This window comes from Salarias fasciatus, chromosome 3, assembly GCF_902148845.1.
Source record: "Salarias fasciatus chromosome 3, fSalaFa1.1, whole genome shotgun sequence".
Classification (NCBI taxonomy): Eukaryota; Metazoa; Chordata; class Actinopteri; order Blenniiformes; family Blenniidae; genus Salarias; species Salarias fasciatus.
In genome coordinates, this window is record NC_043747.1 from 11,804,106 (window position 1) to 11,831,146 (window position 27,041).

The window sequence follows — 27,041 nt, forward strand, 5'->3', positions numbered from 1 at the left end:
TTTATAAACTTAATACATGAACTTAAACTGTTGAAACTTCAGAGTGGACAAGTTTTTTGGCTCCAGGAAGTGTAAAAAAACCCTCCTTTGGTAGTGAAAGCTGCAGACCTCTGGATTAACGTGTCAAACGTGACTGAAGTGGTTTATTTCCATGTTCCGGTGAAGTGAAATCGATACACAGGCGAGTTATTTCTCATTTTTCTGTGAGCGCGATTTAGCTGGATGTCTTAATGGTCACCAGATAAACTCAATCAGCACTTCGAGGTGAAAATTAAATCCATTTCAATTCATTTGACACCTGGAAATGACGGGGTCCATTCACAAAGCTGCATTTTGCCCTTCAACTTATTTATTGATGTACTGAACATGGAAAAAATCCAAAGTATCCAAACACAAAGTAAATAACATGTACATCCTTTTAAATACTTAACAAAAAGAGATATTCTATTCCAAAAATGCTGTGAACCAAGTCAGACTATACAACTTCAAATAATCATTCTTATATTTAAGAATTGAGATAAGAGGGGGTGGGGAGGGAACATTTGTTCATGCCGGACCGTCAGCACAATTTGCTCGGACCAAATCGTCATGAGGAGATCACAAAAAGAAGAAAGAAGAAGAAAAAAAAAAAGTTTGTTTTTTTTTTTGGATGACAACAGGCCAGGCATGAAAAATGTCATCTCTACCACACAGCAGCATATCACAACTCATCTAGACTTAAAGTTTAAACTTTTACATGAAACACAAAGAAGGAATAAACGAGAAAAAGCAGTTGCAAAGAGAATTCTAGAATGCATAGCACACTGCTCGTTTGAGGGGAAGCATGACTAGTAATCGGTTGACGTACCAAGCAGGATGCAGGTGCAGTATTCAGTGCATCTCAAGGCCTCGGCGGCCCCTTTTTGTTGTTGTTGTTGTTCCGCAAATTTTTGCAACCAATTTTGGTTTTCGTTAATGTAACTGCTTCACTGTCCTTCCCCCAAAGTGACAAAGCAATATACACCTTTTTTACGATTTTAAAGACAGGTTATATGCATTACGTATATATATGAGTATGGAAAAAAAAAAACGGTAATCAAATAGTTCAAAACTGTGGTTTATATCCATTCTTTACCACATAAATATATATCTATAATGTTTATATATAAAAAACAAAACAAATGTCTATAGTTTCTTAATACCTTTTTTTTTTTTTTTACGAAGCAAGACTATCTACAGACCAAACAACCAACAAATCTGATGCACTGTAATGCTAGTCCGAAGGACAACAAATCAAAGTTTCCCAACTGAAGAGAACCTCAAAGTAAAATATCCAAAAAGAAAAATACCGTACATACTTCATGAAAGGAAAAACCCAAAACAATATATATTATATCACCTTTTTCAATGAAGTCCAAACTAGAAACGAAAAAGTCTGCCAAATACCAAAAAAAAAAACCAAAAAGAAAAAGGAAAAGGACTTATTTACATCACTCAAAGCTCCAGCAATCTGCTCGGTTTCTCAGACTGGTGGATATCGAGACAAAAATCTGTCTGATGATATATCGTAGGTACACCACAAAACACCATGAGCTCCATCTGAAGGGAATCGTAGAGGAAGAACTGATTTTTATCCCCCGTTTACCTTTTAAGATATCACCATGTTAGAATTTTGCATGCACTTTTTTGCAAATAAACCTCTGTAGAGTTTCTCGTTTTTTCTCAAACCAAATCGGAAAGCGAGTTGCTCGTCGTAGCGACCAGGATGACGGGGGGGACCCACAGATGGTTTTACAAATGAAACCAGCCCCGCGGCTGATTCTAGAATCTAAAGATAATACAAAGATCTCAAAAGGTATCTTTTACATCATAAATCTCTCCAGAAATTTCAACCACTGCAAACTTTCTTGTAAAGTTCAAAAGCTCACAAGGTGTCATATGAAGATATTTCTCAAAGTATCCAAGTCAAAATATTTTGTTCCAGGTCCAGTAAAAAGTTTCTCCAAATTTTTCTTTTTATAAAAATAGATGCTTTTTAAACCCACATCAAAGAGGTCATTCACTCTTTGGCAAGGTACTGCTTTAAGAATTTTTTTTTTGTCTTTTTCTCCTTTAAGTTTACAATAAGCAACATTTTTGCAGCCAACCAAGAACCAACTTATATTACGAGAAACAATACTTACAAAATCCAACAAAAACAACAAAAAAAAAACCCGCGAAGAGTTCAAAGTAAGTACTCGCTAACCACTGAAGGCATAAACGCACCTATGGCAAATCAGGACACGGAAAAGTGGAAAGAAAGTCACAACACATAACTTTTACAAGACTTACTGTTTCAAAGCAGATGTGCAACAAAATGACAAAAACTAGAGTAACATTTTTCATCTGTCCCATCTGTAAAGACAGCAAGGAAATTCAACTTCACAGGCCTCAAACCTGAACTTTTTTTTTGTTTTTAAAGTATACTGAGAAGATTCAAAGCGTAGCAATGAAAAGAAAAAAAGGAATCAAAAAACAAACAAAAAAAAAAATCACATTGTTGGACGCTAAATATTGTTTTTCTTTGCAACACTGACTTACAAAGCTGTTTTTACTAATGTAGAAAGTTACGGTCAATATGCTTCCATTTTCTGCTTCCGTTTTCTGGTGAGTTTTCTAGAAACAATCTCGGTGGGTTTTAGGCTTTGTGTGTTTTGTTGGTTTTGAACGACACTTGAAGAACTCTGTCCCCGAGGCGGTATCCATTCAAGCTGGCGATGGCGACCGCCGCCTCGTCGTAATTAGTCATCGTGACAAAACCAAATCCTTTGCACTTGTTTGTGTTGAAGTCGCGAATGACCTTGACGTTTGTGACGGCGCCGAACGGCCCGAACATCTGCCAGAGGATGCTCTCGTCTGCGTCCGGGGCCAGGTTGTACACGAAGATGCACCAGCCGGTGCCGGCGTGCCCCGGGATGTTGATGCCGGCCAGGCTGGTCACCCCGTCGATGGCCATGGGCGAGAACCGGCTGCAAGACACACAGAGCGACACGGTTCAGGGCCGAGCACAGAACGGGGCTTTCTGGAGGACGAGGCACGAGGCCAGCAGGCCCAACACGAACCGACACACACTCGGCGTCAACACCAGCTCTTAAGTTAGCGAACCTTGTTTTTAAAATAAAAAGCAGGAGCTGCAGCCTGTGCAGTGGGGAAAAAAAAAACAGCATATACGCTCTCAGTTATCTCATACGAGTCATCTGGAGATAAATCGACCTTTTCAGGCGTCTCAAACTGCAGCTGCTTTTAGAAGGTTACTGCGCTCCAAAGATAGCGGCGCGGAAACCGTTGGCTTCAAATCCGGAAGGTGACGAATCACAATGGGAAATAAACACCGCATTAACGCTGCTAGTTTGTGCTAAAGATCGGAGTGGCGGGGCGGCGGAGAGCCCCGGCGTTTGGTAAATGTGGTTTTGCAGTTTTTAAGGAACAAAATTCAAAGTGCATGGAAAGCCTATGAATTATTGCAGCAGGTGTCACATAAGATTAGCTGCTCCAGTTGGCCTCTCAGGGAACATCCACTATGACAGGTGTGCTGCCAGCATCAAGGACCCAGAGAGAGAGAGAGAGAGAGAGAGAGAGAGATTTGGCAACGGAGACGTCGGCCAACGAGCAAGGCAGGGGAGAAATCACTCGTCTATTGTTGGCGGCGATGAGCATTGGAGCTCTCAGGGAAAAGTGGACTTCAATCATCCTGGAGGAAGACATTCTTATAAAACTCAACTTAGACAAACTGGTATCCTGGTGAATCCTGAAAGACTTCTGACGCAACAAAGTTTAAAACAGGACAGGGCTGTCCATAATAGATCAAGGTAAGAGCACGGAGCTCAAAATACAAGTATGCAATTTTGTGCAATAGCGAGTAAGATTGTAAAAATCTGTCCTTTGTTATGTAGACAAGCAGTGTAGACAGAGCTTTAATCTAGACGTAATGTCACAACACGTCTAGATTAAAGCACTTCACCGTTTCACTCACTGTTTTATCAAGGCACTCGTCATTTTACAGCAGAACATTCAATAATTAACCCTCAAAATAAAGTTTAAAGAACCCACGACTGATCCGACGTGCATAAGTACACAGAGAATAGAGAGCATGTCTGTAAACCTGACCAGTCTGACAGCCGTGTTCTGTTCTGCTCGTCACACCGTCGCCCATTTAAATCACACTAATGCACTGAAAGCACAGGTGGTGCAACTTTTTTTGATAAATTCATAGAATTATTGACTAATAATTGGGAGGGCCGAGCTTTAAAGCGTTTAGAAAAAGATCTCAATCTTCTCTCACATCCTATAAGACATTTACCTTGAGACAAACCACGCGATTCACTCAGTCTACGTTTGTTGATGATCCACGTACATAACACTTCCTTCAATCAGCAATCCGTTAATATTATCAGGGATTAATTTGAATCATTAATAGCTTATGCAGCGTTAACTACCTACGCATCACTGCCAAGTGCTCTTAGAGGGAAAAATAAAAATTAAAAAGTATCCCATCAGCTCCCTTATGTGAAGAAAGAATTTCCCTCAGGATCAATTAAAGCAGACCATGAAATCTAAAAAGGAAAATTAATTTACCTTTTGACTCCATAGGCCATGTTCAGCAGATTGTCCAACCTTGGGAGAGAAAAAACAAAAAAGACCAACAGTTTTAAATAAAAAAAGCCGTTTGAGGATTTTGACAGGATGATGTGATGAGTGATAATCTTGATAAAACCTGGTTTTACTCATGTGGATTTTGAGACCTTCGTGTCTCCATTAACCTGCTGAATGCGTTTTCCACAACCGACTACGGAGATGAATTATTCTGTTCCGAGTATTGATGACTTCCAACACAGGACATTTTCAACAATACCGCTGTGAAACCATTTAAATGCTAATTTCAAAAAAGCCTCAGAGGGTCAACAACATCAACTTCACTTGCAGCATCAACTACAGTTGGCTGTGATTGTTAAAGTTCCAATGCGCCCCCTTTACCTGAAGCGTTGTGCCTGCTGTGCGAGGGGTCCTGGGTACCTTCGATTGGGCGACTGATACAGCTGGGACAGCAGGGCCTGGCTGGTCTTCTGGCTCGGGTTGTTTGCGAACTTGACCGTGATGGGCTCGGTGGCGCCGGGCGGCTTCTGACAGTTCAGACCCTTGATGGCTTCCTCGGCCTCGACTCGCCGGTCAAAGCGAATGAAGCCGACTCCTCTGGAGACGCCTGAGGAAAGCGCATCAATTAGCCAGATGCTGGGAGTGCCTCAGCAGACATAAAAACACTTGGCTGGTGATTTACAGTGCACAACTCAGAGGTCAAAAAGTTGGGCTCAGCGATATTTTCACTGTTTATCTTTGGTGATTGGGATCAATACAAACGGTATGCTAATGCGTTGCGTTGATGCTGAAGTAAAACTAAAAGCAAACTCATCAGGATCAAGCAGAAAAAACAAAAGACAGCCGTCCCTACACTGCCTGCCTGGAGGACTGTTGGGTTTCCGTCTCACACAGGGACCGAGCCGCTGGGAAACGTCTCCGCGGACGATTCTCTTTATTAGTGTTTCATAAGGGTTTGGCGTCGACGTGACAGTTGAGAAATCGAGGATATAACCGCTCCAAATGCATTTCATTTCTCGCCGTAAAACAGGCAATGCATGCATGCCTTGGGGATAGGAGGGGGAAGGGCGGCGGCAGGTAAGTGCAGGCAGACGGGAGATTGGAGGGGAAAGAAATTACCAAGCATCGAGTCCTGCTACTTTACACCCATTTTCATATTCCACCTATGCATATTTATGAACACCTCCACTGGAAAATTGCATTTTTGGGGACCTCATACCATCACCTCTGATATATTTCTCAGACTCAGCTGTGTCATTTTGTCAGGCAGTCGGAAGGAAAGAGAAGAGGAGCGGGGCCGAAGTGAAGAGGGGAGAGAGCCGTCATGTTGTACTCACCAGTCACCTGGTCCACCAGAATGCGTGAGGTAATGATGCGCCCGTACTGCGAGAAGAGCTGCTCCAGCTCCTTCTGAGTCATGGTTTTTGGCAAGCCACTGACGTACAAATTTGCATCTCTGATGGAGGCGGAGCTTGGACGGGCATAGGAAACCTACGGGCGGAAAAGTTCCCGTCAACGTTAGTATATCATTAAAGGTCGCTGCGATGCCTGCAAATGCTGCGATTCTGTCGAGGCAAAGAGGACAAAGCTAATTTATGCAAAATGTATATATGCAGACTGCGTGTGTGACATTCATTTTTACAGTCATTTCATGCCTCATGAAAACAAATATTAATTTCTACTCGACACCTCCAGGCTAAAAGCACAATTCCGCCACAGACGTGTCTCTAATAAAGGACGCATTCATTTGAAAGGGCGTAGACATTATGGAGGGAGGAATAAAGACTCAATTGCTCATTTGCTCCACGTGGAACACACTGGAGCGAAGATCGACCGGCGATTTTAGCTCAAGCTCGACTCCATAATGTACCAAGAGTGAAGAATAAACTCTGGTGATGGACTTCCAGCGAGGATCTGGATCTGTGTTGTCAGACGTCAGACACACAGAGAGCCCGCCACAGCGAACAGCTGTTTGTTAATAAACAGACGACTAGAACGCCACACAGCTGTTATATCTGCCGAAACGGAGGAAAGCTCAAATGCAGCTTCTAATCTTAGAAACAGAAATTGACCTCACCTGTCAAAAATGAAAAGAGTAACTTAGTTTTTAAAGAGGAAAAAAGATAGGAAAACAGAGAAATGCCAAAAAATTCCAAGGAACATTTAATAGAACCTGTAATTGCTGTGAATTTACAGTGAAATTAAGCACGAATAAGTTCTATATATTAAGTTAGACTGAAGACAGTTGCTGTCTAGACATGTCTTAAAAACAAACTTTACTGAGAACAACTGAAACTAGCTTCCTTTTAAACCTAATCGCATCTCTTCCCGTCTTTAAAGTCAGGATTTATTTGGAGAATCTCCAGCTCGGGGCTCGAGGAGCACACGGCATAAATAAACATTTATCCATAAGGGCAGGCGGCTAATAGAAAACAGAGGGGGACCAGAGATGCATCTACCAGGTCATGTGGATCAATACATCATTACACCCCTGAGTAGTCATAAATTCATTTCTCTCATCCCATTTTCAGTCATGTCGACATTTATTCAATAAGATGCATGAACCAGAACAGCCTCAAGTTCGGAGCTGATGCAAGAAGTGTTTGAAGAGGAACAAGTTAGAGAATCTCAGAAAGACAAAGAAACAAGACTGGAGAGTTTTGCTGTGTTTAGCCGCTTCCCCTGCACGCGATGCTTCCACTGCTCGAGACTTGAAACAGAAGATGATTTAAAGCTCCTCCTTTCAATGTGTTCAAAATCTCAGCCTCTGAAGTAACCACACCTCAAAAACACACGACGCCGTCGTTCCCCCGAAGGCTGACAGGTAACGCTGGCGCTGCCTCTCTGCCCACAGCCAAACAGCCGCCGCTGCTCTCCGTCCCCTCCCCCCTCGTCTCACCTTCACACTTTATTTGATGCTAATATTTGCAAAGTATATTCCTCTACTTGCGTCGTCTTTTTTTTTTTTTTTTGCACTTCTGACAGAGCAGCAAGAGAATTTCGGATGTGTGATACATAAAGAAATGTTACCATGCTCCATTTTCAGAGGTAACTGAAAGACGTGCTGCATTTGATTTTTTTTTTGGGGGGGGGGGGAAAAAATGAAGCGTACGACTCATAACACGCCATATCTATCACTGTCCTAACATGCCACATCTGCAAAACATTTTAATGTTTAATAGAGAAATAATCAAGCGTGCAGCTCACAACTTCCTATCAGAAATTGTGTTTTTGCCCGCAGACATTTCCTATAATACCCCTCTGCTCGATACGAGAGGCTTCGCTCCATGTAAGACGACCACGGTGGGGGGAAAAAATATCACCTCTAATAATCTGCCTCCACCATCCACAAATCCTGCAGCACTATATGAAGCAAATGAGTTTTTCCTAGCAGCACATTGAGTGCTACACTGCCTGATGAATGCTAATGGCAGCCACCTCCCTGTAAAGGCATACAGCAGCGCTACAGCACATGCAACCATAGAAACAGTTCTGCTCTACTTGAGGCCCGAGCGAAGCCGCCTGTGCCCAGATTAACAATAGGCTCCCTTTCCACCCCACATTGCTCCATCCTCATTATGCTCCGGCTCCGACCTAGACAGCTAGACATGAACAGCATACGTAGGATTTTTTTTTTTTTTTTTTTGCAACCGCCGGCGCTCGGTAACAGACACGACACCTCACCTTGATGGTTTTGGTCTGAAGTCTCAAGCCATTTAGGGTGTTAATGGCTTTTTCTGCATCCTTTGGGTCCACGTAATTCACAAATCCGTAGCCTAGGCTTTGACCTGCAAGACAGAAACAAAAACAAAAAAAAAAAAACATTTACTTAACAGGGTGAACAGAAAACGAAGAGAGTCTCACATAAACACTGCCATTGTGTTACTATTTGAGTGGCGTGGCCGTTTTAAGAACTAATACATACAGATTAGGGTTAGATATTTTCTGAGATTGGATTTGTGACTTCCTGCATGCGCTGTCGGATAAGAAACAGGCTATTTGGCTTACAACCTATGGTAAATTCTTCCAACTAGCTTTCTGACAAACATGTTTTAAATCAAAAATGACAAGCAATTGCTCTCCTTTCACACCGACTCGTCTGTGATACAGTGAAGTAGCCCAGACTCGCTGTGCTCCCCTCCCTCCGCATTTTATCTCTAAAATGTACAATAGATTGACACCCACTCTTCATGTGCACAGAGGCAATTCAATTTCCTCCACCCACACAGCTGGGTTTCTCCGCAATTCCACAGCCGGTCAAGTTCACCAGCTCAAGCAGCTTCATCATATTAATGCATTACACACACAAGCAACCACCATTTTCAAGTTTCACATTAAATAAAGTTGATATAGACGCAGTGAGGCTGATCTATCTCTGCAGCGACAAAACTGAGCAACGCCACAAACCTGTATTTTCATTTCTCTTATGACAGTGTTAGCATAACAACACGACTTGTTTTTCTGAGGAGGGAATCTCCTCCCCGGTTTCATCTCTCCGTAACAAGACGGAACAAAAATACCTGGCATAAATATCACCAATTACAGTATATATCTTTCAGATTTTTTGTTTTCTTACAGAAATTGAATTCTGCCTATTGCTGCAGGTGTGAAGGAGAAAAAAAAAAAAGCTGCATGTCGATGCAGAGCCGGAGCGTTTGGCGCCGACAGCCTGGATGTTCAGAAGAGCAGCAGAGATTGGATTTTTAAGCATTTTGCAGGCAGCAAAACTCACTTGCAAAGAAATATAACACCACAGAATAAAAACACGCAAAAAGCAGAGATCATTAAAGAGCGAGGATACCCTTCAGTAATGCAGGACAATGTCTTTCCTATATGTGAATACAAGCAACAGTCTCGCAGATGAATTGTGTGTGTTCATGTGGATGCAACTAGAACTAGCTCTCTATCAACGCGTAGAAGTTAGCAAGGCAACGATGAAGCGATATTGTGGTCACAAGCAAAGTGTACATCACTGGACGGGGTTTTGTATTCCTTCTCATTGAAGCAGGTAATTGCAGGATGAGAAATCCCACATTTGGTGGGAGTTTGGCAGACATTTAGTATATTTGCCTCTCAAATATTGACCCGAGGGGCTTTAGCACGTCCAGTCTGCAGTGATCAGCAGCAACACAGCAAGGCAAGCTAACAGTGAAAGTTAGGATGATTTTGGTTTCCTTGCAAAGCCAAAAAGCATGAATCTCGTGCTCCATTAGTACTCTGAGTCAACAAGAAAATTAAAAATTAAAAGTCGCCCAATAACCAAATGCTGCTTGCAGCATTGCTGTTAAGTTATCTTTACTATGCAGCTGAAACGCTCCACACGCAGCCATACCGGCCTTATCTGTACAACCACATGAGTCACTGCTCTCATGGGCTGTTCTGATGCGATCAAGTAAAGTTCATAAACTTAATTTCACCTCGCTTGGTATGGACCGCTATAGCCAGGAGAAATATTCCACAGCCTTTGAATCCCGCTTCTGAAATGCTGTTAACTTAAGCCTGGAGGGCAAAAAGCCTGCTGTAGCATGTTCCACCGCGTACGGACGCCTTCCTATGGAAAACCTAACACGTCAAGTGTTATGACAAGAAGCCTTAAAACAAACACCTCTCGCTTTCAGGGGCGTTTTAAGAAAGCATGAGCGACCTCCAGTACAACGCGAGCGCTGCCCATAGTGGGAGGAGAATGGCACAAAGACCTCAGCCGCTCCTGCAGCAGCCATCGTGAGGACATTTAAAGCAAAAGAGGAAGCGTGCACGTCCCCGGTGATTACTTAACATGTGATGTAGCACCAGTACACAGATGTAGGCTGGCTTAAATCCATCGCCACAGGGCCGAGGGAGAGACAAAAGCAACATAGTCTGAGGGGATATGATTTTATGTAGAGCTGAAATCAGAGCGCCGTTCCTGAGAAATGACCCGGAGGCTTTGAATCGCATTAAGGACCTAATTCTTCCCACTCCAGCTCCAGACTTTATCTGTTAAAAAGGATAGAAGAAAAAAAAAGAAAAAAAACCTAATTTAATGGCTAAAAATTTAGAATCGCATGGTGGTTAGGGACAGCTGGTGGGCAAAACTGGCCATAAATCTACTATCAATCCATTCGGCTGTGCCTATAATCAAATCGATAGCTTATGAATATTTTCGCGGACAGGAACTGCACAGCAGCGGGAATCAATACGGTTTTCAAGCCAGGGCTGTTCATACATATTTTAACGTTTACCTAAGAAGAACCTCACCTTCCATAAATGTCCTATTATACAAGTATCTTTTGCCGAGCAGAGAGCAAAGAACTCTTCGGTTTAGACCTTCGCAATATCTGTATTTTTTCCAACAAAAATTAAAAATCATTTTAAGTTAAAAAGACTTTGGAGGTTGATAACAAATATTGCAGTTATGAAGAATGTACCAATGTAAAATGTTTCTATTACTTGCATCTTGTGGACAATGTAGTCTATGAATCAACATGACGCACGCAGGTTTTAATAACTACGCAACTTCACACCACATAAAACACAATTACTGTTTCTGTTGTGCCGTACAGAGAAGAACAGCCGCCTTAAAGCAGGAAGCAGGGCCGATAAAACACCTGATGCAAAACAGGCTTAAAAGCATCTTTAATTTTCTAAGAAAATCATTGCTTTAGACATTTTTACCTGCAAACCAAAAAAAGAGCTGAAACCTCAGTGATAAATCGAATCATTTAAAAGCTGGGTTTTTAGAATCGACTGTGTGCAGTAACGTTACGCAAGAAGTATTAAATGCCCGTTTTGTTTTACGGTTCAGGACCAAAATTAAGGCTGCAGTGAGACAAACTGAAATGCAACTTTAAGAGATCAGCATTATAGGAGGTAAACAAAAAGTAATGTATGCAGGTGATTCAGTGTACTTGATAATTTTACAGCCCTGGAAACAAGCAACTGATGCCAGTAAATAGAAATTTAGCTGAAAGGTCTGAATGAGCTCATCTGCTTTTAAGTGTTATCTTCGAAATCAGGCCGCCCTTGAAAGAAAACCCATATGAGGGACTTGGATCTTGATTCTGCGTCTTTCAAACAACTCATTCCATTTAGTTCTTCGCTCCCAAATTACTTGGAGAGCTTCATTCACACTCGCTCGACTAAATATGCAACCCATCAAGCCTTGTTTATGTTCAATCACCCAGGCAGGCTTTGCTCGGCACTGATTTTAAACAAGGATCACTTGTCAACTTGGCTCAACCCATTTCACAATCAGATGAATTTCTTACATGCATGGCAACACAAGGGCATGTATTCCATGCAAGACTAAACACTTGACAATTTTCATCACCACTGCGTGCAAAAAGTCTAAATTCAGTAAATACATAATGAGAGCCCCCCCTCAGCCTCCCGTCCCCACAAGCACACCACTCTTTGCTTGTGGTCTGCCCTGTGCGGCCATTTATTTCCAACCATATTAAATATGAAAGCTCCGATTCTGTATATAGAACACTTTTTGTGCTGCTCTAATTGGGCCATGAGTTTATTCTATCTTTAAAAAGGTGCTTTTACTATAAATTCACTGTAATGCACAATAATGCACCGTGTCGTTGGAGGCAAGCAGAGGAACAGTTCAGTCTGGCACACTTTGAGCACTTTACGGCGCGTTTTGAGCTGAAGTTGTTAGTAGGAACCAAAGGGCACCGCAGCAACACAAAGAGTTGTGAAAAATAGCCAGCTATAACACAAGCATTGTCAAATATTTAACACTATGAATATTTCACAACCAGATGTGGCTGGGCGCACATCTTTTCATATTAATTTGATGACGATGACTACCGAAGAGACAGAAAAAGACAATTTAGAACCAAAAGTAAGACCTTCAAGCTCATTAAAACGAACAGGTCAGCCACTGGTGCTTCAATGCTAGATGCTAAACAGAGCAGTCTGAAGCCTAATTTATAGATTCTGGTTACAGGTTGAAAATTCTGGTCGCAGTGCCGTCCGCAATGCTCTGCACAATTCCAATAACATGAGACACCTTGCAGGTTAGCTTGCAGCTCACCCCCACAGTCTGCCGACTTCCACCTGAATCAGCTGCTAACAGGAAATGCACAACCGGAAAATAAACACTAACCAGCGAGTCAAATGCAGTTTCCTGATCGATCCTTCAGAAGCTCAAAGCCCTTCGCTTGGTCGGGATGAACTACTAGAGTGTCGGCGTCGAGGCTACAAGTTCAACACAGCGGTCTCAGCATTAAACCACCTCTGACCCGCTCATGTCTCACAAACCAAGCCAGCGTCTCTGCCAGATGCATTTATCCCAAAACCAAAACCCTGAAAACATCTGCAAACGCAAACCGTAACACAGGCGGAGACATTTTCCAGGAAGCGTCATTCTTCTAGCAGCACTGGCTGCATTTCGCATGTCCGCGCTGTATACTGTATAGAGCAGATTGCATGGAGCTCATAATGGAAAACCGTGTGAAAACGGTGCCAGCTCCTCTCCTAAATGAGATGTAGAGATTTTGGCTGGCTTCCAAAATGGAGATCTCTGCATCTACTGCCAATAAAAACTCCATTTGATGATGAATTTTTCACACACACACACACACAAAAAAATGAAACCTCGTAAAGGCACACAACGGGAGAGCTTATGAAAAACACTGCTGCAAGGACTGAATTCAATATCTACACAAATGTGTCAGGAATCACTGTAAACACTGCTCAAGTAAGTATGTGGAGTGGAACTTGAATGGCGTGCGGACACTTGCAGCATGTTCATAACCGCATCAACCAGTCTCGAGAAATAAAACGATCACATTACCTGTTATTTTGTCTCGAACTAGTTTACAGGACTCAATCTCTCCGATGCTCCCAAACAAACTCTTGAGCTCTTCCTGGGTCATGTTCTGAGGCAGATAGTTGACTATCAAGTTAGTTTTACTGTCCTCTATGCTCCCTGACTCTACTGGCGAGGAGCAGTTGTTTGAGATTGTTGAGGGACCGTTGCTCGTGTTGTTGCAAGTTGGCCCATTGGACAACTGTGTTTCCATGGCAGCAATTACCTGCTAAAGAGACAGAAGAAAAAAAACAAAGTCAAAACCACATGCAAATCACACAAACACAGCAACACCAACACCGACAGTCAAAAAGAGAAAGGACACTCTTCACACATTGAAACATTGTTTTCTTGGAACGCTAACAGTGAATATTTTTTCCACTGAATAAAAATGTGGTTTTCTTTCTCAACATAAAATATCAAATTGATTCCCGAGTTTCAGAAAACAAAAGGTAGTCGACAGCCAGAGAGTCTTGTTTATTTTCTATTTTCATCACTAACGCAAAAGCAGTAGTTTAGCATTATATGTATTTTAAAGAATATATAAAAAGGTAACATTTGCATAAAGACAAGAGTTTGCTTCTTTCTTGCACATGGCATAAATGAAATCCTTTTCTCTTATTCAGGATTGCTGCATTTATCTTTTGCATAAACGAGACAGTCTACTTAAACAGTGAAGGTCTATTATGCCGTCACAAGCTCGACAAGATTAACGTTGGCGAGTGGCATGTGTAAACTTCTCCGAGTGTGGAGACTGCTGTAAAGCATTCAGAAAGATAAAAGTACAAATGTCAAAGTCTACAGCAACGTCAAATCAGCCTTCTGTATGCTCGCATCGAACAACGGGATGCGAGCGGTATAATCAGTGGAGGCAGCCAGCAACGAGTCAATGTATGAAGAGTCGTCCTGGATTAATACTGTGCAGCAGGCAGATCAGTGTCACCACACAACTATCCATAAACCAGATCACATTGGAGATAAAAACATGGAGTGGACAGTGGCAGACAGGTTTAGACCATACCAATACAGTCAAACACCAAACTGTGAAAAAGTCCCACGTCCAGGCGTGTGACTGAGAACCAGCGTCATTGGTATGGCCTGAGCACTGAGCCAAAAAGCAGGCCTTCTGGCCTTTGTCATGGTTTTTATTTCTTTGGTGTTTTTCAAATAAAACTAAATAAAAGCGCCACAGACCCCAGTCCAAGGCTCAGGTGCCCACGAACCACTTCTAAGCAGAGAAGCCACATCGCACAGTCTGACTGCCATGTTAGTTTGGAGTTGCCGTCTGAAAATGTGGACACAGAAAGTACTTCATGTTAGATTAACAGCAACAACAGACGATCACATGTCATTGGTGGGAGGGGGAGAAGAGAGAGGCTTTTTTTTTTTTTTTTTTTTAACTGTCCATGCAGATTGGAAATGTTTCACTTGGTCACAGTTCATCCAGAGTAAGGACAGAGAAGCAGAATGTGCTCGGTCGTGAAAGAAGCCGGCCACAGCGACAGGAGCGATAAGCATGAGGGATGCAAACTAATGAAATGGATGGGAGCGCCGCACAAATACTGTCACCGAAACTGCAAAACTACGAGTCTCAGTCTTGCAAAGACTTCGCACAACAAGCAGCAGAGCTGCAGCCTAAATTCAACATGCTGCAGCATTTGTTATCCGTGGACTTACAACAAAGTACTCAAGGTCCAAACAGCCACAGTGAGCTCATCCAAAACTTTACTTCAAAAACTTTTGAACTACTCACAACTAGTTTATCAGGGTGAGATGAAGAGCCAGAGTAGCAAAAACAAGCCGAGTTGCAAAAACACCAAATATTGACAAGCGATTTAGAAGAAAAAAAAAAAATCACCAAAATAGACTGCCAACTAAAATTTGCTGCACCAGAGAAGCTCCACATCCTCTTAATCTCACATTAACAACATCCTCTGACCAGGAACCACAAACACAAGACACAGATCACCATGAAAACGGCTCACAACACTAAAATATAATAAAACTAGTTTCTGACAAATGTTTTGAGAGAAAGTCCTCAAAAACCCACATTTTGCTTGACAGTGTTCCAGGATGCAGGCAGCAGCTCCACCATATCAACGAAAGTAGCAACACGATTACTGTATGTTTAAAGGCTTTATATTCACTATATTATAAATCAAATCACTACACCTACATAATGTTAAGACAGGTTGCTTCTGGATGAGACACTTGATACACAGATCAGCTTTTCAAGTAAATACAAGCTAAATACTAAAACAAGGTGACTCCAAAAAGAGCAAGATAATTTAGAAAACTATTTTTTTCAAATGGAAGTCATTTCCTCAGGAAAATTTTATCAGGTAGAGCGATCATTAAAGTCGCATCAACACACCGAGGGTGACTGTAAAAACATGCAAACCAACAGCTGAAGAAACTGTCTTTTTCTAACATGGAGAGAAATATTAATACATTAATAGATTCAGAATATTTTCCCTTTTTGGACAGCCAATTAAAGCTCGTGTCCGGAGTTTTGAAAGAATGAGATTTTTGTATTTTTTTTAACCAACGTCTCAAGGTTCCGCCCCCTCCCTCTGCTTTCGTGAGCGACCAAGCCACGCCCCTTTAATTGTGCACGTGCATTATCCGTGGGTTGAAAATAAGTGCCTCCGAGTCCTACAGCATCCTACACTTGCAGCCGGCTGCTGCGTTGCTAACTCACCTCTGCCTGGGCGAGCAGCCGTGCTCTCTGGCTGCACGCACACGTTGACTGACAGCATGACAAAGCGGAAGCTCGACATCTATTGGCTGAAGGTGACCGGCGCTTTTTCGGATAACATGGGGGTCTATGAGACGAAGGCGGGGCTCATAAATACATTTTTATTTTGCTTTATGCTAATATTATATTCCAGTATCGAACCAGACTGACACATTTGAGCTCTGTTAAAAAATGATACATACACTGGAAACGAACTGAAACGCCGGACATTTGAGTCATTTGTTGCATTCACAGTTGCAAAATAAGTGAACATGTGCAAACTGAAGACATTAATTTTACACAAAGCTTTGTTACAAATGGGATTATATTTTGTTTGTCTTGTAAATACATATTGCGTGTAATGTACTCGTGCATCTCAATTGTAAAACAAAGGAGAAACATCTGGAGTTGGAGTTTTAACAAAGTTGCCATTCAACTGCTCCAGTCCAGCTGGAGATCAAACTGGACTAACAATTCAAACCAATACATCTTAATTCTAAAAAACAAAATCAAAATAAAGTAAATCCAAAGTTTCAGGGCTGATTTTAATGGTCTTATAATGCACCATTATCAACTATTTGTCTATGCTATAAAAACTGTTTTAAAAATCTCCAAAATGTGTGTCACGTGTTGACCAAACAGTTGTATAGAAGAGATTTGATCCAGCAACAAACTAACAAAAGCGTTTTCAGAAAAATACATTAAGGTAAACGTAATTTGATTTACATGAGTGGGAATTGTGATCAAACCATGTGAAGGTTAAAAGGCCCCCACAAACTCACTGCACTGCTTTACAGAAAAATGTAATTCAATCTGTCACACTGCAACCTTATCAAAAGAAAAACCACTTTAGAGTTTTTAAATGAGGCAAACTCCATCAATAAAAATCACTGTTCGCAGCAAAAACTACGATGTAAGGATGCATAAACACGCATTAAGCAAAAAGCTCGATGTCAGTCAGATCAAACAGCTGTACAACTGCTTTGGACTCTCAATTAGAAAATAATTACAACCTCAGCTTATGCAAGTGTGAAAAACTGGAGGTGTACTGTGAGTGCTGGTGATTAGAGGGATTGCTTTACTAAAAATGACTGTATACATAACAGCCTTTCTCACGATAATGAGATGTCTGCTGTTATCAAGAAACATCCCCGTGCACAAAACAAAGCTCATCTGCTGGAAGGGAGGACACTGCTCAATTTCAATATGCATTGTTATGCAGACGTGATCGATTATTAAATTGACACGTCATCACAGAATTATTCCTACAACCACACTGCATTCTCTCCACATAAAACAAGAAAAGGCCCTTTCCCCTCCTTTCAAGCTGATTTTTTTTTACCACACTTGAGTGGAGAAGACAGATTTTTCTGTGTGAGGATGCCAAGTCGGTGAAACATTCAGGTGACGCGTATAAATTATTAAATTAGGTGACTAATAAACCCTCTCTAAACTGAGATGCATCAAGCAGTTGACCAATTCATGACCTATTGAGAGCAGCGGAAGGAAAGAAAACTGTTTTTCCTCTGTGAAAAGCACTGATCATTATATTCCAAATATATGAAAACATATTTTTCAAGCGGTTTGTTTGGTTATGATATGATTAGTTTACTCAGTGTCCTCACCTGCTCCTTCCTACAGCATAAAACCAGCTGTAAAGAAAAGGAAAATATCATTTTTTGTGGAGTCCACTGGGACAGGATCACAGTGGATTTTAGCCAATACTCCGGTTGAGTCATCGCTGTTTGAGTAGTAAAAAAAAAAAAAAAATCAGTGCAACGGCGAATCCATATTCATCTCATGTCAGAGACAATATGCTCATCTCACCGTTTGCAGATATTTGGCAGATCAGAATCCATGTGTAAAATGGCGTGATGCACAGATTACACATGAAAATGCAGCAAAGGGAAGCGGCCTCGCTTCACAGCTTACTGACTGACGCGCTCTGCCTTAAGGCAAAAAGATAACTGACTTTGTCGTGCTCGCTCATGTTTCATACGGTTAATTTAATCTGCTAATTTTCTGATGGTTTGACAAAAAAAAAGCTATTTTAGGACAACCGCATGTGCTGTGAATCTGAAGAGCATTCGACAAATGATTATCAAACAACTATGTTTTGGTTGGGGGGGGGAGGATGAATGCTTTCATATTTACTTTCCTTAATTTATGAAATAACACCAGTATCTTCATTTTACCAGTCTTGTAATCCTCTCCTGCATAATCAGCTGTGTGCTCGCGTTGCATTGCACAAGTGCAAAGACGTGACTCATTTGACTCACTGACATGTCCCTAAATCAAGGTCAAAGCCCAGTGACTACATAACCCAAGCAAAAATAGAAAACACAGCCATACAGCAAAATGGGGCTCTTGCCCACATGACCTATTACCACAGATACGTTTCACCCAGTGAAGGGAAGGAAAAAAAAAAAGAAGACCTTAGCACAGTGTGCTTGACTGCAGCGTGGGAGATGAGCGAGACAATGGCAATGTTTGAAGCACAGCCAGTGTAATTATTAACATTACAGTCATTTTAACAGAAAAGGCTCAGAAAACACTATTAACTTCCACAAACTAATTAAAAAAAAAAGAAGAAGAAGCAAATTTAGGCACATTCTCATCTTTTCAAATGTTTCAAATGCAAAGGTTCCAGTACTAAGATGAGCTGCAATCTTATCCATGGTGTGTGCAGTGAGAGCTTAAGGTACTCTACTGCAATACAGGGTGTGCTAAGACGGGACAAAACCGTGACATTTGCATATATCAATATTCCTTATGGGTGTGCTAAGCATAGTGGATAATGTTGAAAATCCATAGGCAGAGCAGTTTCATGAGTCCTGGATTTCATTACTTTAAGCCCCATTATGGTTTAACGCTTATTTCTGAAGGATATAATTTGCTGACGTTACAAAAAAACAGAAAGTAAAGGCTGTTATTAGTTCAAAAGGCTCTCAATTGATTGCCTCTCATCACTATATACACTGCAACAAATGTACTATAAATTCAACATATTATCCAAAACACCCCTCCAACAGGAAACTGACTCAAGCTCCAACTCTGGACTTATTAAATATGGAAAAATTAGCTTAAAACAGAGAACAGTGAAAGCATTAGTGTGGCTTACAGACTAATAGGTTTCAATTTATTCTGTACATTAATGTGGACTCTGGATTATCTAAGCCTCAAAATCACAGAGAACAGCTTTTTAATCCAACAATCTATTTCAAAAGACAACTTTTAACATCAAAACATGGAGATAATTGTGACAAACTGTTTCATAATTGTATTTTTATAAATGTCATGAGCTTTAATATTTGATTTTTGCAACACACCAAGCAGACTGCCGTCAGTAGATCACGAATTCACCACCTGTTTGCAAATTAAATAAAGCACTAATAGTTGCGATGGTTACAGTCAGCATTGCCACCGTATGAACCAGAAGCTTTCTAGATGCGACTTTGAACTTCAAGGGTCTAAAACTTCATCTTCCTACTGCATTTTCCATCTGTTATTTGTCTCCAAGTGAACCCATTTGGAGGAGGCAAAACTTTTTCTCAATTCCGTCAACACAGGCGGGGGACAAAAATACATTTTAAAAAACATGAATGATATTCAGCCAAAGTTTTTCCTTTTTTTTTTTTTTCAAAAAAAAAACTGCAATACTCAGCACTTATTTCCTTTACACACAGCCTCGACCATGTGCGCAGTAAAAAAAAAATAAAAGTGAAGAAAAAGCAGGTCACAAGAGAACATATTGTTGGAGAAATTGACTTGTCTCAATCCCTATTTTATGTTTCACCTTTCATGCTACGTACAAAGCACAAAACTGGCTTTTGTCCCACTTGAGATACTGCCACAAGGCAGAAATATTTCATTAGATAAACACTTGGAACAGGAAGCTTGGCAAGACGCCTCTCCCAAAAAAAAAAAATTTCAGTCGAGGCTTTCGCTGTGTGCAACCAGCCAGCAGCCTCCTCTTAGTGCAGGCATTTGAGTGCAGAGCGTCTTGTTCCCCTGGAGGCTCTGCCTCAGAGTTTTCATCAGAAACCAGGCCCAGATAAAGACCACAAAGTTCCCTTTTTTTTTTTTGTTTCCCTATCACTGCTAAGAAAAAAAACCCATCCACCTCCTCGATATTACCCCACTGAGCAGGCTGCCTTTTAGGACTCATTAAAGTGCAGCGTGTTTAGTTATTGGTACTTTCAGATCCCACAGTCTTCTCTCAAGGGGGAGAAAAGGCTTCACAGGAGGAAAATACAGCAATTCCCGATTCAAACAGTCAACTCCTCTAACTTTAATACCGTCACTGTGACAGCATGCGAAAGTCTTAAGAGCTTTGCTTTATACGCGAGCGATCACCTCTGATGTCTGTTCGGTGTGGCCGTGCATTATCATTTAACCTCTGAAGCTGCCGCTGCTGGCCGTGTTGTAGCAACTCACCGATTGTGCGAATTAATTACAAGGAAAAGTGACTATGTGGGTGTTTGGAAACAAGATTTCACAGCTGATCAAACTGAAAGGAGGTACAGCCAAAAAACAAAAGCGTATATGAAGTCAGTAACAACCAGGTAACAGACCTGCGTTCTGTACGAGTCAGTGCTGCGGCTATTTAAAGCTAAATTAAACAGAAACTCGCTACATTAGTCTTAAAAAAAAAGAAAACCCAAAGGTTAAATTTTCAGAATTCACTGCATTTGTACAGTGCTGGCACCCTTGTCTAATTGGAGGGCCAGCTCAGTGCCGGAGGAGTCCAAGGAAGGAGCACAAAATGTGTCCTTTCCGTTTCAAATATGGTAGAACGACACAAAACTGTAGTTCGTGCCAATATGTAATTGTAGTCGTTCAATGAAACAAATTGGTGCTTTCTTCTGGCCAGACATAACAGCCCTCTTGATCACATTGTCTCCATAATTAAAACATAAAGTAAGTTTTTAAACGAGAACAGATGTTTCAAGAAGAACATCTCATTCTCCCACGACAACTTTTTCCCCTCTTCCTGTCTGTTTTGTAAATAAAGGATTTTATTTTTACTTTTGACATCAGCATGTTATAGTAATGAATTCTTAAAGGAGATGTGGTTGGTGTGTGTGTGTGTGTGTGTGTGTGTCTCTCAGCGAGGCTGCAGAGGAGAGATGAGGGAGGTGCTCAGAGAGGTGATGCAGCACACCTGAGTCCCATCAGGGACTAATTACCTCTCTCCCCAGCACCTCCTCTGAGCCGCTCCCTTTATCTCTCCTCTGCAGCCTCGCTGAACAACACCCCACGACCCGCCATGCCACAGGAAATAAAACTTTTTAAAGGAGCACTCCTGAAAATGGCTGCTTATTCGAAATGTGGCCAACGCTCTTCCGGATTTGTAAAGAAAACAGGCTGATGTGCACAAGTCAGAATAGCTGCTTGAAGATACTTAAACGATCGACAGCACCTGCATTAAGAGCCATCAAGAACCGTGCTCGCTCTGGGTTGAAGACATCTCGTGACTGCCATATTTGAAACCAATGAATTTCACATGTGCCAGCATTAATATTTAACGGCTCCTCTCTTTGCTGGAGAAGTACACCAATTAATGAGTCATTTCCAAAAAGTTTGCAAAACAAGATCCTAAACTTGTCATGAGATCTGTTGTGAGAAACTCTGCATTAGTGTGGATAAAAAAAAAAAAAAGACGCTGAATAAAAGTAAGACTTTGATGTTACCAAATATTCAGATCTGACTGAATATGAAAATTCTTTAACTTGAACCTGAAACCCGCAGTAAGTTCAGCATGTACTGATGTGACACTGAGCACTTTAAGTGAGGAGGCACGAATCTCTGCTACTCGTTCCTCGGAGGATTAAATTGACCAAGTATGCGTGACAACTGCAGAGTAAAGAACTTCAGAGTGCACACACTGACATGCACAACCTGTCCTTGAAAACTAAAAGCCCACAAGTAACGGTTCAAAATACCCCAGCTGAAAACAGATGTGACTAGTCTACCCACACATGAGAGTGGAAAGGCAAGAACATGCAATGTGGTGGATGGAAAAAAAAAATGAAAAGGTTAAGACTACTCATACCTGAATGAATAAAATCAAACACAAATGCTGCCAACAATTATTAGAAATAGAGCTCAGATATGAAGTTATCAGGAAAGTTTGACTTTGACTCGCATGTATTTAACCATAGAAACTCACTGCAGTTACATTAAACCTGATGCACTGAAAGTCTTTAAATCAACCTACAGCTGAGAAAGTTAAATAATGCTTGTGTGATTAAACATCTGTCTCAAAATAAAACATCTGCATATTTACCATTCCTAACCAGCTTTCCTGCACATTAACATTTAAAGGGAGAGTAAAAATAAGTCCATGTCATGGATGAGGTTTCAGCAGGTTGAGTTGAGAACAGGCAGTTATGCAGCGATTTTCCCATGCCAGCCAGAGCATGTCAGGAAAATACTGAAAAGTGATGCAATTCACAGTTATAATTGGCAGACTGCCTCCAAAGTACATGTGCACAATTTCTCACCAACATTCCTTTAAAAAAAAAAAAAAAGAAGAAAGAAAAGAAAACGAATCTTTGGGTGAACAAAAAATAAAGACTACAACTGAGTTTGCCTGGATAAAATTCAGTTGGGAAGTTTGTATTGCTCAAGAGGCTGTAACACATGTTCATCAATATTGACTTTTTCTGAAATGTTGACCAGAGGCCTTTTTAGTCTTACTGCCTCACTGCTGTAACAGAGCTTACATTATAAAAAAAAAAGAAAGAAATGTCACTGCTCCAGATTCTGATTTTATTTTTTACAGCATGCATGTTGAGAAAGTTCCTGTTTATCCAATATTAGTTATAGAGATAGATAAGTAAACTCAAAGATACAAGGACAAGGGCTGAAATTATATACCAACTTAAAAACAGCTGACAATGCTGTAATGTAATTTATACTGTAAAAATACGCCTAAATTCAGATGCTGATTGATCTGAAATTAATGTTAACAATGAAAAATAGTCCAGACTGGTTAAAATGGGCTTAAAATTAAGTTTGTTCTAGAAAAACAGTCTGATAATGACAAGCACACATAGCAAAGATAGCAAAACAAAAACCCGTAAAATGACAAACCTAAAGCTAAAGAAGAGACTTTAAAATGTCTTCAGGTAGTCGTCTAACTTGCCTGCATGTCTACAAGTTAGGCTACATTTGACTGCTTTCTCAATATTAAAACACACACCCTCACAGAACTTCAGAACTTCCACTAATCTAGTGGAAGACAATTAAAAAAGCAATTTCTGCTGTTTACACACCAAAAGACATGTTTATAGTCTGTTTACTATCAGTATGGGCCTACACTATGACACACACACACACTACACAAACAACCATAGGGAATAAAAGATATGGCAGTGCGTATAAACTGCTGTAATCCAGTGACAGGGTTCAAGGGCATTGGACTGCAGGCCTCGAGTAATGACCGTGGGATGCAGAGGCAGGGCCACCCTGTGGCCAACAGGCAACAGCAGCTGAATGAAATCAGTCCCGTTCAACAAGCACAGAGCCCAAACTAGCTCAGCTGCATGGGTGGGGATCTACGGGCAGTGGAGGACGACGCGGTGAGAGCCGGCAAGGGGGATGGGATGGACATTTAAGAAGGACAAAGGAGGCAAAATTGCTTTTTGCTAAAGCCTCTCGCTGTACACTAACCCAGTTCTGACAGCGGCACACATTGCTATCCAGAGCAGTGATGTGTGGCCTTTGGAAGTTCACTCACTGTCCTGTATTTTAGTCACTCTGTCAGCAGGCTTTATTTAGAAAGGCAAACGTGGAGGCTCAATAATACATAAAGACAACCGCTCTTATCTCTTGTCCTTCTCAGCAGCACAGAGGTTGCTGAAACTGTGGACGCTGCATGAACAGAGGAGGAAAAAAAAATGCCTAAAAGCAGCAGATCTCCACATTATACTTTTGATTAGATCCACAGTGACACTTCCCTTGGATTTCCAGCTTCTAATATCACTCACTTCAAACACGGGGACTCATGTACCATAACCGCCACACCAAAAATCTAGTTTTTAAAACCATGAATGAGAAACCACTATTTCAGAATAATCTCTCGATATAAACAGCAGAACAGTATTTCAATGAGATTTCACAGATACCTGATTAAACACTGATAAACTATGTTAATGTGGTAGAGAAAGAGATGCTTGATGTATATTGATGCCGATTAACCACCTTTCCTGCTTATATCCACCGATGCTTCATGTATTTCGGCATCCCCCAGAGAAATGAACTGGTTAGCCCACAGCTGCCTCCTCAATCATTTGTAACCTTTTCATAACCCAACAGAGGCATATCACCCACTACAAACTATTACTAGGGATGAGGATGACTCAATAAATATTCAAAACCAGATGCTACAACGACCACAGATAAAGACGTGCAATCTTAAGGTTTATTTTTAACAGCTATGAATTAGAAAAAAAAAATCTGTTTATCAATTATGGGTCCTATCAGCACAAAGAAAGATCCTTGCTGATGCTCATTTGCGTGTGCAATGACATCTCTTGCCTTGAAATGTCAAAACTATTTAGAACATGAATGAAATGTATTGAATGAAAGAAAAATCATTATCACACTCTACTCAGTTTTGTGTACAATTAATAGCCTAAAAAGCCAATTTAAGAGCAAGAACCTCGAGGTTTCGCAGGAACACAGTATAAAAATGCTGCTTTGACCATTTTCAGAAGCTAAAGTTGGCTCCAGAAACGTATTCAGAGGATAATTTGACTGCAGGTTTCTAACGCGGAGTGGATGGAGGAGCCTCTATGATTAATTAGCTAATCAGCCGCACCTGCTACTGCAGCCAAGCTGCACGGGGCTAAATTAAACCACTGATTCACAAACTTTAAACACTTCATGCGTTCAATGATTACTCTTTTATTTTTAAAAAAAAGTATGCTAGGTCACAGAGCGGATGTCTCTTTGACCTTGGTTTGGGCGACTCCCAAAAGTACAGCTTAGCTAACCTTGTCACGGAATTGCGTCTTAAGAAACCGGCTGGATGTTAAATTTATCTTTAGTTCTTATAACTTAACACCACGATTTAAAGGCGCATGAGCACCGCTTTGGCTGTTCGGGCCTCGCTAACTAGCTAAAACTTGCAAATGACACGCTAATTTTTTTTTTCCTCGACAGAGGACGTTTTCTGGAGCTATTCTTTGCTTTTGCACCCTCCTGGTGTCTTACCTGAAGGTACTGCGGTTACGAAGTTGTGTAAAGTTTGCCGGCGTCGAAGTTTGGGTCACGCAGTCTTTGCTGGCGGATTAGGGGCGGTGGCGGGAAATGCGGCCACCCTAAATAAACTAGTCAGAGCGTCAGCCAATCAGCGCAGGGTCTCGTTTCCCCCCCGGAAGTAGACAATTAACTAATCACCTCGATACGTGGCGTGGAGGCAACCAACGTGAGGGCTGCTTCCAGAAACAAACAGCAGCCAGGGTGCCATCAGCACCTCTGGGGCAAAGAGGGAAACCCAACCCAATCAGGAATAGTTTAATTAGATTAAATAAATGAAAAGAAAATTCTATTTGAAAATCCGCCTCCACTGTTTTTTTTTTTTCCTACGCCTACAGGACAGACATAAGGATCTGTAGGTGGGCTTTAAAAGACCAAACCTAAACTGGAAAAAATCCCTTTGGCATTAGACAGCTTGAAATCTAAATCAATACTCCTTTTAAAAAAAAATTGTCTTTTGTAAGAATAGAAATCTTCGGTACATTTTACAAGTTAGATCTGCTTTGAAATGCCAAAAAATAGCTTGAAAAATATGTCTGTGATATCAGAACTTCATCCAGCAACTCCAAGTAGCACAACATGCAGGCTGCATTTAACCTATATAGCACTACTTCTTTTAGAGTTACACTGAATCCACAGCCCCATGGGCTATTTTCCAAGACATTACATTTATGCGACCTATTCTTTCAATATCTCGTCTGTAAAAGGTGATTAATCAAAATTTTACATAAAATATAATTTTTCAAAAAGTAAATGAACCAGAGATTCAAAATTAGAGAAACACATCTATTATTTGACAGCTAGTTAAAACCCATGCATTTGGTTTATATTTGCAGTACATTCCCTTGACAAACAGGGATATAGCTCACTACTATGCGGATCCCACGTTTCAATACTGTACCCAGGCCTATATTTCTACACACCGGAGCAATATTAGTCCGTCCACGTCTGGAAAAATTGAGCACATGTGCGGAGACAGCCTATTGTAGATCCCTGGCTCTGAAAATCCTCCGTCAGTGGAAACAGAAACGCATCGCGGTGACTTCCCATCTCGTCGTCTACATGCAATAAGACAGCCCGAGACTATAACAGTGAATGCATGATCTGCTCTGCACACTGTCCTTTAAACAGAACATATCGATTCAAAAAGGCTTGAGGTGAAGGAGCAAATGTGGAAAAAAATATCTTACCGTTTCTATAAATGAAAGTTAGGGACGTCCTTAGGCAAACAATCTCTGAATGAAACACCTGGCCAATAGCTCGTAAAATGATGAATTCCGCTCTCTTAGTTCAAACTTGGAAACATAAAAAGCCAACACAAACAAGATAAAATGAGGAAATGAAATATTTATTAAATCAAAACACAGAAATGATTTCCTTTCAGCAAATGCATGAAACAAAAGGAAAAAAGAACAGAAGAAATAAAAGGAATCAAATAATTAAAAAAGCCGGCTTCTGCCTGTCTCGCTCTTTACAGGTGCGCCACACAAATACGCGACATCACTGAGTGGAAACCAACGCGAGGAGGAGGTGGTCTTTAAAAGGAAGATAGTCCTGCCGGCGATTATATAGGGCCGTATCACAGCGTGCCTATACCTCTCCGCACTCCCCGTTTCATCCATTCAA

At 41.1% G+C, this 27,041-nt stretch overlaps 1 protein-coding gene across 2 annotated transcripts; it reads right to left on the minus strand.

Moving 5' to 3' along the window:
- Positions 1–1,182: 1,182 nt before the first annotated feature.
- On the minus strand, positions 1,183–27,041 carry elavl2 (ELAV like neuron-specific RNA binding protein 2). Of its 2 annotated transcripts, none has more exons than XM_030121093.1 (8): positions 26,606–27,041; positions 14,606–14,696; positions 13,397–13,640; positions 8,296–8,399; positions 5,949–6,102; positions 5,032–5,218; positions 4,594–4,632; positions 1,183–2,987 (listed from the first exon to the last, which is right to left on the minus strand). In XM_030121093.1, the coding sequence occupies exons 2-8, from the start codon at positions 14,675–14,677 to the stop codon at positions 2,657–2,659; spliced, it is 1,131 nt and encodes a 376-aa protein (XP_029976953.1). In that variant the 5' UTR covers positions 14,678–14,696; positions 26,606–27,041; the 3' UTR covers positions 1,183–2,656. The 2 variants fall into 2 exon arrangements, with proteins under 2 accessions (XP_029976953.1, XP_029976946.1); XM_030121086.1 differs by having other exon boundaries at positions 4,993–5,218; positions 26,606–27,037.

What these genes read in the sequence shown, in the direction of transcription:
- elavl2 (XM_030121086.1), bottom strand. Translation starts at nt 14,677, where the DNA reads ATGGCAGTCAGACTGTGCGATGTGGCTTCTCTGCTTAGAAGTGGTTCG. An exon ending in TCTGGTGGACCAGGTGACTG is followed by an intron (nt 5,219 to 5,948) that starts GTGAGTACAACA and finishes CGCTTTCCTCAG; the next exon opens with GCGTCTCCAGAGGAGTCGGC. An exon ending in CAGCAGGCACAACGCTTCAG is followed by an intron (nt 4,633 to 4,992) that starts GTAAAGGGGGCG and finishes TTCTCTCCCAAG; the next exon opens with GTTGGACAATCTGCTGAACA.